Here is a 13,986-nt window from a genome sequence, read left to right as displayed (position 1 = left end):
AAACAGTGATGCTACCGAGATTCGTTCCCGCGCCCTCTAGCTTTGAAGGCACGGGCATTGCCGCTTTTTTCACTTTGTTCGTCAATGCTCTCTGCGTTTGGTCTAGGCGAACGTCACACGACATCCCTCCATCGTTGAATACTTCACCTAGTTTTCTTTGTTACAGAGAACAGCCAGCCCTCTGACAGACCACACTGAACTACCGTGCCGACGTCCGCTAGACCCGCCAGGCCCAACATCTATACAGGGTGGTCCATTGATCATGACCGGATCAAATATCTCACGAAATAAGCGTCAAACGAACAAACTATAAAGAACGAAACTTGTCTAGCTTGAAGGGGGAAACCAGATGGCGCTACGGTTGGCCCGCTAGATGGCGCTGCCATAGGTCAAACGGATATCAACTGCGTTTTTTTTTCAAATACGAAACCCCATTTTTATTACATATTCGTGTAGTACGTAAAGAAATATGAATGTTTTAGTTGGGCCACTTTTTTCGCTTTATGATAGATGGCGCTGTAATAGTCACAAACATATGGCTCACAATTGTAGACGAACAGTTGGTAACAGGTAGGCTTTTTAAATTAAAATACAGAGCCTACGTACCTACGTAGTTTGAACATTTTATTTCGGTTGTTCCAGTGTGATACGTTTACCTTTGTGAACTTAGCATTTCTGAGAACACATGCTGTTACAGCGTAATTACCTGTAAATACCACATTAATGCAATAAATCCTCAAAACGATGTCCGTCGACCTCAATGCATTTGGCAATACGTGTAACGACATTCCTCTCAACAGCGAGTAGTTCGCCTTCCGTAATGTTCGCACACGCATTGACAATGCGCTGACGCATGTTGTCAGGCGTTGTCGGTGGATCACGATAGCACGTATCCTTCAACTTCCCCACAGAAAGAAATCCGGGGTCGTCAGATCCAGTGAACGTGCGGGCCACGGTATGGTGCTTCGACGATCAATCCACCTGTCATAAAATATGCTAATCAATACCGCTTCAACCGCACGCGAGCTATGTGCCGGACATCGATCATGTTGGAAGTACATCGCCATTCTGTCATGCGGTGAAACATCTTGTAGTAACATCGGTAGAACATTACGTGGGAAATCAGCATACATTGCACCATTTAGATTGCCATCGATAAAATGGGGGACAATTATCCTTCCTCCATAATGCCGCAACATACATTAACCCGCCAAGGTCGCTGATGTTCCACTTGTCGCAGCCATCGTGGATCTTCCGTTGTCCAATAGTGCATATTATGCCGGTTTACGTTACCGCTGTTGGTGAATGACGCTTCGTCGCTAAATAGAACGCGTGCAAAAAATCTGTCATCGTCCCGTAATTTCTCTTGTGGCCAGTGGCAGAACTCTACACGTCGTTCAAAGTCGTCGCCATGCAATTCCTGGTGCATAGAAATATGGTACGGGTGCAATCGATGTTGATGTAGCATTCGCAACACCGACGTTTTTGAGATTCCCGATTCTCGCGCAATTTGTCTGCTGCTGATGTGCGGATTAGCCGCGACAGCAGCTAAAACACCTACTAGGGCATTATCATTTGTTGCAGGTCGTGGTTGACGTTTCACATGTGGCTGAACACTTCCTGTTTCCTTAAATAACGTAACTATCTGGCGAACGGTCCGGACACTTGGATGATGTCGTCCAGGACACCGAGCAGCATACATAGCACACGCCCGTTGGGCATTTTGATCACAATAGCCATACATCAACACGATATCGACCTCTTCCGCGATTGGTAAACGGTCCATTTCAACACAGGTAATGTACCACGAAGCAAATACCTAGCGTCCGCACTGGCGGAATGTTCCGTGATACCACGTACTTATACGTTTGAGACTATTACAGCGCCATCTATCACAAAGCGAAAAAAGTGGTCCAACTAAAACATTCATATTTCTTTACGTACTACACGAATATGTAATAAAAAATGGGGGTTCCTATTTTTAAAAAAACGCAGTTGATATCCGTTTGACCTATGGCAGAGCCATCTAGCGGGCCAACAATAGCGCCATCTGGTTTCCCCCTTCAAGCTAGACGAGTTTCGTTCTTTGTAGTTTTTTCGTTTGACGCTGATTTCGTAAGATATCTGGTCTGGTCACTATCAATGGACCAGCCTGTATACAAGAGGAAAGCCAAAAGTAACGGGAATTGGTCTGCGGAGGGGTGGGAGAGTTTGGGGGACCCATTGACGACCAGGACTCCGTTACGGTCACGCAACCTGAGTCAGTGTGCGAAGTTGCGTCGTGTGAGTGCACCGATTCGCCTATGAGAGATTTTTTTTTTTTTTTAGGAAAACAACTTTTTCCATTTCGACGGAAACTTGATGGTAAATTTTCGAAAGCAACGCGCTGCTGTGAAATTTTGTTTCCTGTTGGGTAAATCGGCGTGGAAACTATTGTAATGCTTAAAACTGCCTATTGGGATGCTGCCCTAAGTGAAATCAGAGTCTACGAGTAGTTTTCACGTTTTAAAAATGGAGAAATATCAACTGAAGACCAATCCCGTTCAGGACGCCCCTGGACCAAGAAGTGACGGAAACGTCGACAAAATCAATGTCCTCGATCGTGAAGACCATCGCCTAGCTATTGATCAACTCTTTGAAATGTCTGGAACATCATGGAGTTCAATTCAGAGGATTTTATCCGAAGATTTGCACATGAGAAGAGTTGAAACCAAATTTGTCCCTCGCATTCCCACACACGAGCAATGGGAGCATCGACTTCAGGTATGTTTTGAGCATCAAAATCAGCTCAAAGAGACCGTCATTTTTTTCCCAAGGTGATTACTGGTTATGAATCGTGGTGATATGGATACGACCCCGAAACAAGCACCAATCAAGCTAGTGGAAGACAAGTGGCTCTCCTCATCTCAAAAAAGCTCGCCAAGTGAGGTCAAACATCAAGGCAATGCTCAGTTGTTTCTTCGATTGCAGAGGTGCTGTGCACGCAGAGTTCGTTCCCCCTGAATCAAACTGTCAATCAGGAATTCTATTTGGAGGTTATGAAAAGATTGAGGAAGAATATTCGGAAGAAAGGCGCAAACTATTGGCGGGTAGACGACTGGTTCTTCCATCATGACAAAGGACCGCTCTACACTGCCCTCTCTGTAAAGCAGTTGTTTGACCAAAAACGGCATGACACCGATTGTCCACACCCCCTACTCACCGGATCCAGCCCTCTGTGATTTCTTTTTCTTCCTCAGACTCAAAAGGGATATGAAAGGAAAGCGTTTTGCCACTGTGGAGGAGGTAACACAAAAATCGCTGGAAGGTGTAAAAAACATCTCAACAAGTGAATTTAAAAACTGTTTTGAACATTGCAAGGATCGTTTGAAGAACTACATTGTGGTCAATGGAGAATACTTTGAAAGTGATCAAAATTTGGTGTAAAAATATTAAGAAATAAAGACGTTATAACTAATTTTCCGTCTTTTTGGGTCCCCTCTCGTAGATAGTTCAGCTATAGCTTTGATGAATGAGTTTGCGAATGTCGAGCTATGTGGCATATATAGCTGCATCTTTCGACTGCGTTGGCTTAGAAGCTTAAATTCTGCACGCCGCTAGCGGACTGTAGACCTTAGTACCTCACATGAATTTCAACTTGAAACACACACCCGTTGCTAAGTAAAAGAGGTCTTAACAGACGAACAGACAGACAATAAATGTGAAAAAAATGTTTATTTGATATAATCACAAATCAACCATTTTGGGATTGTTTCCTTTTCTTGCACTGCGAAACCACCCTTGTCCCCAAATTTCATGATTCTAGGTCAACGGGAAGAAGACCAAAGGTTCTGATGAGTGAGTTTTCGAGCATCGGTATATGTGACACAAATGGCTCTATCATTTGATTGCATTGACTTAGCAACTTACATTCTGACACCGCCATAGGACCGCAGACCTTATAATGTGACATAAATTTCAACTTGGTACGTCAAACTATTCCCGAGAAAGTAGGATCTGAACTGTGGGACAGAGAGAGACAGACGGACAGCAAGGTGATCCTATACGGATTCCACTTTTACTGACTGAGGTGAGGAACAGTACAAATCGCATAAATCATCAGAAAGAATCATGAGTTCCAAAGTGCTACCAGTAGTTCATCTATCAAAATGACTGTGTGCAGGGAAACAAAGAATTGGGTACAATGGTGTGGAGTAATGAATCACACTATACCCTGTGGCAAACCGATGAAAGGTTTTGGGGTTGGCAAATATTTCTAGAGCGTTACTCACCATTATTTGTAGTGGCAACAGTGAAGTGCAGAGAGGATGATGTTTTCGTGGTTATGGTCTGATCGCCTTAATGCTCTTTAGAAAATGCTAGATGTGGAAGGATATGATCTTACTGCGAATATTACAGGAACAACTCGGAGAGGATAACGGTTTGTGCTAGCATGACAGTGCATCATGTCATAAAGCAGCATCTGTGACCACAACAGCATCTCTGAAATAAGCTAGCCTACCTGGAGTCCCGACTTGAACCAAATGGAACACTTTTTCGTAGGACTTAGAACTTCGCCTTCGCTTCAGGCCCCAGGGTCCACCAGCACTACCTTCTCTGGTTGCGGTTCTTGAGAAAGAGCTGACTACCATGCCTCCAAAGACATTCAGGTATCCCCAACAGATTCAAGCTGTCATAAAGACGAAGGGTGTACGCAGCCCGTATTAAAGCCCACTAACAGGTGTCTGGATACTTTGAAAGGTTGAGAATGGTTCATTACCGTATTTATTCTGTTCGTTGCCTTTTCATAAAAGCTTTCCCGGTATATGATGGCTTCGTCAGTAACGTGTATATGTTACAGTCTGCCGCGGTCACATACGCAATCGTTTTTCATCAAAACTGACAACTGCCGCAGAATCGCAGACTTTCACATCTTCGTTCAGGTTTGCTCATTAGTTCGACAACTATCTGAACTATCGATCATGGAAGACTGCTGTGGAACTCTTATTAAGATGCAGTAACAAGAGATGAATAGGCTGAACATTAATAAAACCGACAAACTGCAGGGACGAATTCCTTACTGGAAATGGAGATAAAGGTCCTACGAATATGTGTCCGGAAATGCATCCTTGCCACAGTAGACGGCGCTGACAAATGAAAGTTCCATTAACCACGTGCCGTGTCTGCAGCCCACAGTGGACGATCATTCACACTGATGATGCCTGTTCTGGTGAAGCTTGCTTCGTCGGTAAAGAGGACTGATTACAGAAATCCCATAATTGTGATGGTCTGATACAAAAACCACCGACAAAATTATTCTCGTACAGGGAAATACGCTACTGATAATTCTTCCACACGTTGCAGATGATAGGACAGTAGCGGTTGTCATGCAGAATACACGTAAGCCTACTTTGGCTTGCACCATGTTGGCGAGCCACTTGCCCGGAGCTAGTACTACGGTTTGTCTCAATATCATGTACAACCTGCTCTTCCAGATCAGCGTGTACGCACAGTCCGCCGCTTCCCTGCACTTTCGTTTGTCTGAAAGGACCCATGGTCACAAAAACGCCCAAAAAGGGCTTCAAATGTTGTTTGGTATGGTTAGTGTCTGTGAGGATACTTCTTTGGTGCTGCCTCTCGACCGTTTCCATCTGCTAGGCCGTACACAAATACCATCTCGGCTTGTTTCCGACATGAATACCGAATCATTTTGCTGAGTACAGTACTCTGCGTCAATCGCACAGCCTCCAACACACAAGGAACACTCGGCACGAGGTCGGAGAAACTTTTATTCGTCAGAGCCATCTACCGTGGCAACGAAGCATTTCTGCAAGCAATACAAATTTCAGTGTTACGAAGTCGTTCCTGAAGGTATTTGTTTCCTGTGTATCCCCGTACAGGGTTGAAATGTAGACGATAAACAGTTGAGACAAAAAGAGACTATAAGCTTCTGAAATGTGGTGCTATAGAAGAATACTGTAGGTTATCCTAGCGGATAAATACTGGTCTTGAATTGGGGATAAAAGAAATCTGTAGCACGACTTGACTAAAGGAAGGGATTGTTTGACAGCACATATCTTGCAGTGGGGTTGAATCGTCAGTTTGGTAATGGAGGGAACCGTATTGTGGTAAGTGGGAGGGGAGGGGGGGGGGGGCGTGAGGGGTACAATTGTAGAGGGAGACCAAGGCTTGAACACACTAGGCAATTTCAAATGGATGTGGGTTGCAGCAGTCGTTTGAAAATGAAGAGACTTGCACAGGATCGGGTAGCGTGGAAAGCTGCGTCAAACCAGTGTGCGAGCTTAAAACCACAATAATAACTATTTACAGCCTTGTAAAAACACATTTTTCAGATATTATGCGTGATGTATGCAGAGGCGGAGAGACATACAACTGTTGCACTCCTTCAAAATAAACATTTGCAGTGATATAGCTGAGTCGATCCTCACCTGTCACCAGCACCACTTGGCCCTCACCGCCGCCGTCAGATTCACCGCCCATTGCAGAAGTCTTCCTGAAACAACAGAGGTGTTTTGGTGAGGAAACACATTGACTACAGCAACTACCGTATGCATAGCGCTCCCATAAAATGAAAGAAACCTAATTCCTTTATCAATAACCAGACTTTAAATTAATTCTACTTCACAGTACGAGTATCCTAATAGAGAAACGTTCTTTGAGTGTGGAATTCGTCTATAAGAAAATATTTATTTGAATAAAATCATTTCATTCGCTAATAGTTTCGACCAGTCGATCATTATCGAGTAATACATTTATTTATTTTTGCATTTATTTCATCTTCCAAGACTAGGACCGTCTTGTTCTCTTACATCTAACCAGACATCCGTAGAGAAAGAACATTACAATTTGTATAGCACATGGGCAACACACAGAGCGTTAAGTGTATAACTGCTGATACTATGGTCACTGGTACCGTAACATGTTCCCACTTCAATGCGTCAGTTATTTTTTCTCTTCGCACAAACACGTCACATAATTTACTTTCTGATTTTTCCGGACGGTTGTAACTCCACCATCAAGTGGACTATGCATGTGGTATCGGATAGCTGTTTAGTGTCCATGCGCCCACACTTCAACATCTGACCTCTTGCTCTAGGGAAAATCAACCTTAGGTGGCTTGCTCTTGTCAGTTGTACGTGGAGGTACTAACGAACCTAAAAATATATTACTCCTCGTAGTTGTAATTATCAGTCTACAACTGAGGTAAATACCGATGTAAAGCTGTTCAGTGCACTGTCCTCAGACACCAATAAAAATGTCTGCAGTTATACCCCTAACACCACATATAATACGAGTAATAATAATGACAATGTGTAGCCTATAGTAAAGAGCATGTGTAATTTAAGAATGTGAGTCTTCTTAACATCAAACAATTGTCTTATGATACTGAAATGTAGACTTTCACGGCCGGAAATATCATGTCCATTATAATTATCCGGGCTGTTATGCAGTGGTCGGTTGATGAATTTTGTCTCAATTCCCAACGTTTCGTCTCCGACACGTGACGTCACACCGCGGCGCAGGAGCGCGCGGACACGGAATTTAGCGGCAGTCAGTAGCGAGCCAGTGAGTGTGTTGGACCTTCCATCGACCTACGGACCCCCTTGAAGATGTCTCCCGCAGTCGGAGACGAAACGTTGGGAATTGAGACAAAATTCATCAACCGACCACGGCATAACAGGCCGGATAATTATAATGGACACAATTGTCTTATGACTTTCTTGCCGAGTGTGTCAACTCCCTGGATAGCCGGCCGCATTAACGCTCCGCTCTCGGGATTCTGGGAGACAAAACAATCAGAGATCGAATTCGCCTCGCACAGGGCGATGAGGGCTGGTGAACCAACCAGCCTTGATGTGATTTTTAGGCGGTTTCCTACGTCCGATTAGGTAAATACCATGTTCGTACCCGTATCCCACCTCACACACATTCCACACAAACATTAAAAAACTTTCTTAGACTTGATAGACAGACAGGGAGGGCATCAGGTCACCATCTGTCTCCAACACTGTCAAAAGCCATATAACAATGCCGGTCCCGTACCGAAATGAAATAAAGCCTACGAAGAATAAGAAGAAAAGTCCTTGTCATTTGTGAATAGCGTCATCTAACAATAACGTACGACGACAGCACAGAAGGAAAGAACGTGGAAAAGAAGTTGGCTGGTCAAAGGAAGAGCGAGAATAATAGGGTAAAATTAGCAGATGAGATGGAAGAAAGACAACATAAATATTAAGGGATGAGAAAAGCACGGGTACTTTACAGTGTGACAGAGATACTGGTTCCCTGATGGACGGAAAGAAAACAGCTGGGATATGCAGAGAAGGGAACTATGTTGAAGATAACAGATAAATCTTTAATCTCGTGTTCAAGGCAGAGTGGTTTTGGTTAAGATGCAGCTTACAAGATAATTTGTTCCACAGCCATACGGCTAAAATGGAGAAGGATATTTTGAAAGCCATCCGGAGTGGCCGAGCGGTTCTAGGCTCTACAGTCTGGAATCGCGCGACCGCTACGGTCGTAGGTTCGAATCCTGCCTCGGGCATGGATGTGTGTGATGTCCTTGGGTTAGTTAGGTTTAAGTAGTTATAAGTTCTAGGGGACTGATGACCTCAGAAGTTAAATACCATAGTGCTCAGAGCCATTTGAACCATTTTTTTATATTTTGAAGGAATTAGTGCCATGGAAAGGTACAGTCGCGTTCACATTAGCCTATGTGGTATCGTTCTTACTGCGGCGTTAAAAAGTAAAATAGGAACATCCTACATGATTGACACTGAAGTGAGTAATAAAATGTATTAACAAAGTCGACTCAGTTGCATACTTTGAAATTGTCAAATTACCAGAAAATATCCGAATTGTTACATGGCAAAGGATGATCCAAGAACTGATTGTCATTTCCAAAGATCTGACTGCATCAATTCATTTCACTATTGACTGCAGTTCCAGTGACGCAGAATAGTTTTTCGCTGCGTGGAATTAGCCGAGGTGTCTAAGGCGCTGCAGTCATGGACTGTGCGGCTGGTCCCGGCGGAGGTTCGAGTCCTCTCTCGGGCATGGGTGTGTATGTTTGTCCCTAGGACAATTTAGGTTAAGCAGTGTGTAAGCTTAGGGACTGATGACCTTAGCAGTTAAGTCCCATACGATTTCACACACATTTGAACATTTTGAACAGAATAGTTTTTCAAATTTATTTTTCAATGCAACAGTAAGGACGACGTCATACAGGATGATGAAAAAAATGTTATGTTACCCGAAGAAGACCGGCTGATCGGTACAGTGAATAACTGTTACCATTTATTAGTAGCTCTTGGTGGATCTTACATATGAATAATGAAAATATTTTAATTTCCACTTGTGACACGAGATCCCTCTGCACTTACCGGAAGTATTTTAGAATCCGAGAGTCTAGTAGTCGCTTTTACGTTCACTCTAATGTTAACGTTAGATCCCCTTCATGGTTCATATACCCACCAATTAAGATAATTGAAGATAGCGCTAAATCTGTAATTAGCGTAAGTGGTGGGCGCGAGAAGCGCTTTCGTACCTAACACCGGTCTCAGTGCATACATAAAACAATACGATTAATCAAATTATTGTGGGACACTGGCAATTCCGAGGAACATGGAAACAGGAAAATGTCTGTCGTAAATTAGGCAAATTTAACTACTTGAAGCCAGCAGGATAACTTATCTAAAGAGTGTAGGACAAAAACAGTTTTGTTTGGAAAAAAAATAGAGCTCATGCTGACAGTTTATCACCTTGGATGGTAAGAGAGTAAGTCATCTTTAAAACACCAACCTCTAGGCCCATACTGGTTGCATCAAGGCCAAATGTAGCTGCTTATGAGTAAAGCGACTTTTCATTTATACTGCTGAAAGAAGAAGAAGAAGAATACACGATCGTCAGCCAGAGGAAAATCGCTACTGATGCCTACTAAGCCCAATTCTAACACACAAAAAAAGGATCTAAAGGGTACTGGTGCATTTTATAGCCTTTTTGAGATGCAGCGCTTCATGATATCCTCTCCTCTTCCTGATTCTTCATACAAAACTACACTACCGGCCATTACAATTGCTACACCACGAAGATGACGTGCTACAGACGAAAAGTTTAAACGACAGGAAGAAGATGCTGCGATATGAAAGTGATTAGCTTTTCAGAGCATTCACACAAAGTTGGCGCCAGTGACGACACCTACAACGTGCTGACATGAGCAAAGTTTCCAACCGATTTCTCATACACAAACAGCAGTTGACCGGCGTTGCCTGCTGAAACGTTGTTGTGATGCCTCCTGTAAGGAGGAGAAATGCGTATCATCACGTTTCCGACTTTGATAAATGTCGGATTGTAGCCTATCGCGATTGCGGTTTAACGTATCGCGACATTGCTGCTCGCGTTGGTCGAGATCCAATGACTGTTAGCAGAATATGGAATCCGTGGGTCCAGGAGGGTAATACGGAACGCCGTGGTGGATCCCAACGGCCTCGTATCACTAGCAGACGAGATGACAGGCATCTTATCCGCATGGCTGTAACGGATCGTGCAGCCACGTCTCGATCCCTGAGTCAACAGATGGGGACGTTTGCAAGACAACAACCATCTGCACGAACAGTTCGACGACATTTGCACCAGCATGGACCATCAGCTCGGAGACCATGGCTGCGGTTACCCTTGACGCTGCATCACAGTCAGGAGCGCCTTCAATGGTGTACTCAACGACGAACCTGGGTGCACGAATGGCAAAACGTCATTTTTTAGGAAGAATCCAGGTTCTGTTTACAGCATCATGATGGTCGCATCCGTGTTTGGCGACATCGCGGTGAACGCACATTGGAAGCGTGTATTCGTCATCACCATACTGGCGTATCACCCGGCGTGATGGTATGGGGTGCCATTGGTTACACGTCTCGGTCACCTCTTGTTCGGATTGACGGCACTTTGAACAGTGGACGTTACATTTCAGATGTGTTACGACCCGTGGCTCTACCCTTCGTTCGATCCCTGCGAAACCCTACATTTCAGCAGGATAATGCACGACCGAATGTTGCAGGTCCTGTACGGGCCTTTCTGGATACAGAAAATGTTTGAATGCTGCCCTGGCCAGCACATTCTGCAGATCTCTCACCAATTGAAAACGTCTGGTCAATGGTGGCCGAGCACTGGCTCGTCACAAGACGCCAGTCACTACTCTTGGTGAACTGTGGTATCGCGTTGAAGCTGCATGGGCAGCTGTACCTGTACACGTCATCCAAGCTCTGTTTGACTCAATGCTCAGGCGTATCAAGGCCGTTATTATGGCCAGAGGTGATTGTTCTGGGTACTGGTTTCTCAGGATCTATGCACCCAAATTGCGTGAAAATGTAATCACATGTCAGTTCTAGTATAATATATTTGTCCAATTAATACCCATTTATCATCTGCATTTCTTCTTGGGGTAGCAATTGTAATGGCCAGTAGTGTAGTACCTGCAACCGACGCCCTCGATTGTATGTTTACGTATGTCTGCGCTTCCCTCGAGTACTATGAAAATTGATCCCTAATGTCTTAACACTTGCTCTGCGGCTGGCCATTGTTTTTTCACGAACTCCTTTCCCCGCGAGTTATGCAGAGAAGCTCCTGATTTGTTATCAGTGCACATAATTTTCAGCACCCTTCTGTAGTTCCATATATCCAAAGTTTCTATTATCTTTTTTCTGGTCGCTCCACATTCCACGCGCACTTTTAGTGAAAGTAAAATACATTGGTGTCAAAAACGTAAGGCTGAAAGTAACTTTCGCATTATGTGTAAATACCAAGAAACATAAGTCGATGAAATTTCGACCATAAAATGGAAAGAGCAGCTACGTTATAGTATATGAGGTGATGATGAAGAGGTCCCATACTCCGAGGAGCGTAGGGAACGATGCGGGGGACCCGCACCGCTGTACTAGGCAAGGTCCTAGCGGAGGTGGTTTGGCATTGCCTTCCTGTGACCGTAATGGGGATGAATGATGATGAAGAAGATGACACAGCAGCACCCAGTCATCACGAGGTAGGAAAAACCCCTGACCCCGCCGGGAATCGAACTCGGGACCCAGTGCGTGGGAAGCGAGAACGCTACCGCAATACCACAAGCTGCGGACAGTACATAGGGTAAATGTAAGAAATTCTCAATGACACAAGCAGCAAGGACACTTTTATTCAGATATAATTTTTTACACTGAAATCAACGCGATTTACGATGGTCTCCTTGGACATTACAAAAGGTGGGACACTTTTGTTAGTACGGTATGCGCCACCACAGTTGGCAGCGAATGCTCTGCAACGTGTTGCAATGTTGGCCGCAAGGTTAGTGAGGAATTGTACAAGGACGTTCCTTTCCCTCCACCAGAGCGAATAACAACTGCCCTTTGAAGTTCGTGCATGTGGGCGTAACACAGTACGTCTCCCCAACGTATCCCATATGTGTTCGATGGAATTTAAATCAGGAGAACGGACATGCCAGCCCATTCGCCAAATATACTGCCGTCTCAAGAGCTCCTTCACTTGCGTTGTTAGATGCGGTCGCGCATTGTCGTCTATAGCGATGACGTCAGAGCAGAATAGACCCATGAAAAGACGCACGTGGGGAGGGAGTACAGTGTTACAATAATTTTAGCCGATGTGGGTTCCGTGTTCACAGTTACGGAATCAGTACGACCATGCAACATTATGCCTCCACACAAAATAACATCTGGACCACCAAATCGATCATGTTCGACAATGTTCCTGGGAGTTTCACGTGTTCCCACCTCTCATATGAGGGTACATCCAGCATTGTCGAACGTGGTCGTTTTGGTGGTTCAAAATGGCTCTGAGCACTATGCGACTTAACTTCTGAGGTCACCAGTGGCCTAGAACTTAGAACTAATTAAACCTAACTAACCTAAGGACATCACAAACATCCATGCCCGAAGCAGGATTCGAACCTGCGACCGGAGCGGTCGCTCGGCTCCAGACTGTAGCGCCCAGAACCGCACGGCCACTCCGGCCGGCCTCGTTTTGGTGGTCCAGGAATTAAGGTGTGGGGAGGCATAACGTTGCATAAGCGTACTGACCCTCAAATCTCTGAAAACTGTGCACTCACCGATCAAAATCACTTTATACGCTTTACTCCTTCCCCATGGCGGCTTTTCAGTAGTGAATTCGGCCATGACTTCATTTTTATGGATGACAATGTGCGATCGCTTCGAAGAGCGCAAGTGGAGGAACGAGAGGATATTACCCGAACGTAAAATTTTAGAAAGCATTCTGTGATTGGAGAACAGCGATCGGTATAAAACGATAAAACCAAATAAAAATAGGATCGAAATTTCTAAAAACAGGATCTATCGCTTTTTCACATGTTTTATTTACACACATCAAAAAAGTTTTGCATCACCCCGGTTCCCAGAACTCCTGAAGAAAGACGGTGACTGTGGATATTGTATCACAGACACAGTGCCTTTGACTGTGTAGAGATGTCACTAAACCCAACCAAATATGAACACAACCATGCATGAGCATCGCCTATTAGACGGAGGGGGTCCGACAGCAGATCAGTTCCAGTCATTCCACCAGGAAGGAGGTACACGGCTCGTTTTGTCCGCAGTTCAACCATGCCTAAGCGGTCAATACCGCGGTTCGATCGCGTCCGCATTGTTACTTTGTGCTAGGAACGGCTCTCAACAAGTGACGTGTCCAGGCGTCTCGGAGTGAACCAAAACGATGCTGTTCAGACATGGAGGAGATACAGAGAGACAGGAACTGTCGATGACATGCCTCGCTCAAGCCGCGCAAGGCCTACTACTGCAGTGGATGACCGCTATCTACGGATTATGGCTCGGAGGGACCCTGACAGCAATGCCACCATGTTGAATAATGCTTTTCGTGCAGCCACAGGACGTCGTGTTAACGACTCAAACTGTGCGCAATAGGCTGCATGATGCGCAACTTCACTCTCGACGTCCACGGCGAGGTCCATCT

General features: G+C 44.7%; 1 protein-coding gene across 1 annotated transcript in view; it reads right to left on the bottom strand.

The window, feature by feature from the left end:
• Nucleotides 1–13,986, bottom strand: part of LOC124597792 (3 beta-hydroxysteroid dehydrogenase/Delta 5-->4-isomerase type 1) — a 239,250-nt gene that overhangs the window by 175,869 nt on the left and 49,395 nt on the right. Inside the window, exon 2 of the mRNA XM_047135961.1 lies at nucleotides 6,429–6,493. Within this exon, the coding sequence (XP_046991917.1) occupies nucleotides 6,429–6,480 (52 nt within the window). The 5' untranslated portion in view covers nucleotides 6,481–6,493. The remainder of the gene's footprint in view (nucleotides 1–6,428; nucleotides 6,494–13,986) is intronic.

Source organism: Schistocerca americana, chromosome 1 (genome assembly GCF_021461395.2).
Source record: "Schistocerca americana isolate TAMUIC-IGC-003095 chromosome 1, iqSchAmer2.1, whole genome shotgun sequence".
In the NCBI taxonomy this organism is placed as follows: domain Eukaryota; kingdom Metazoa; phylum Arthropoda; class Insecta; order Orthoptera; family Acrididae; genus Schistocerca; species Schistocerca americana.
Note: the sequence above shows the minus strand (reverse complement) of the source record. Positions and strands in the feature narration are given on the sequence as shown.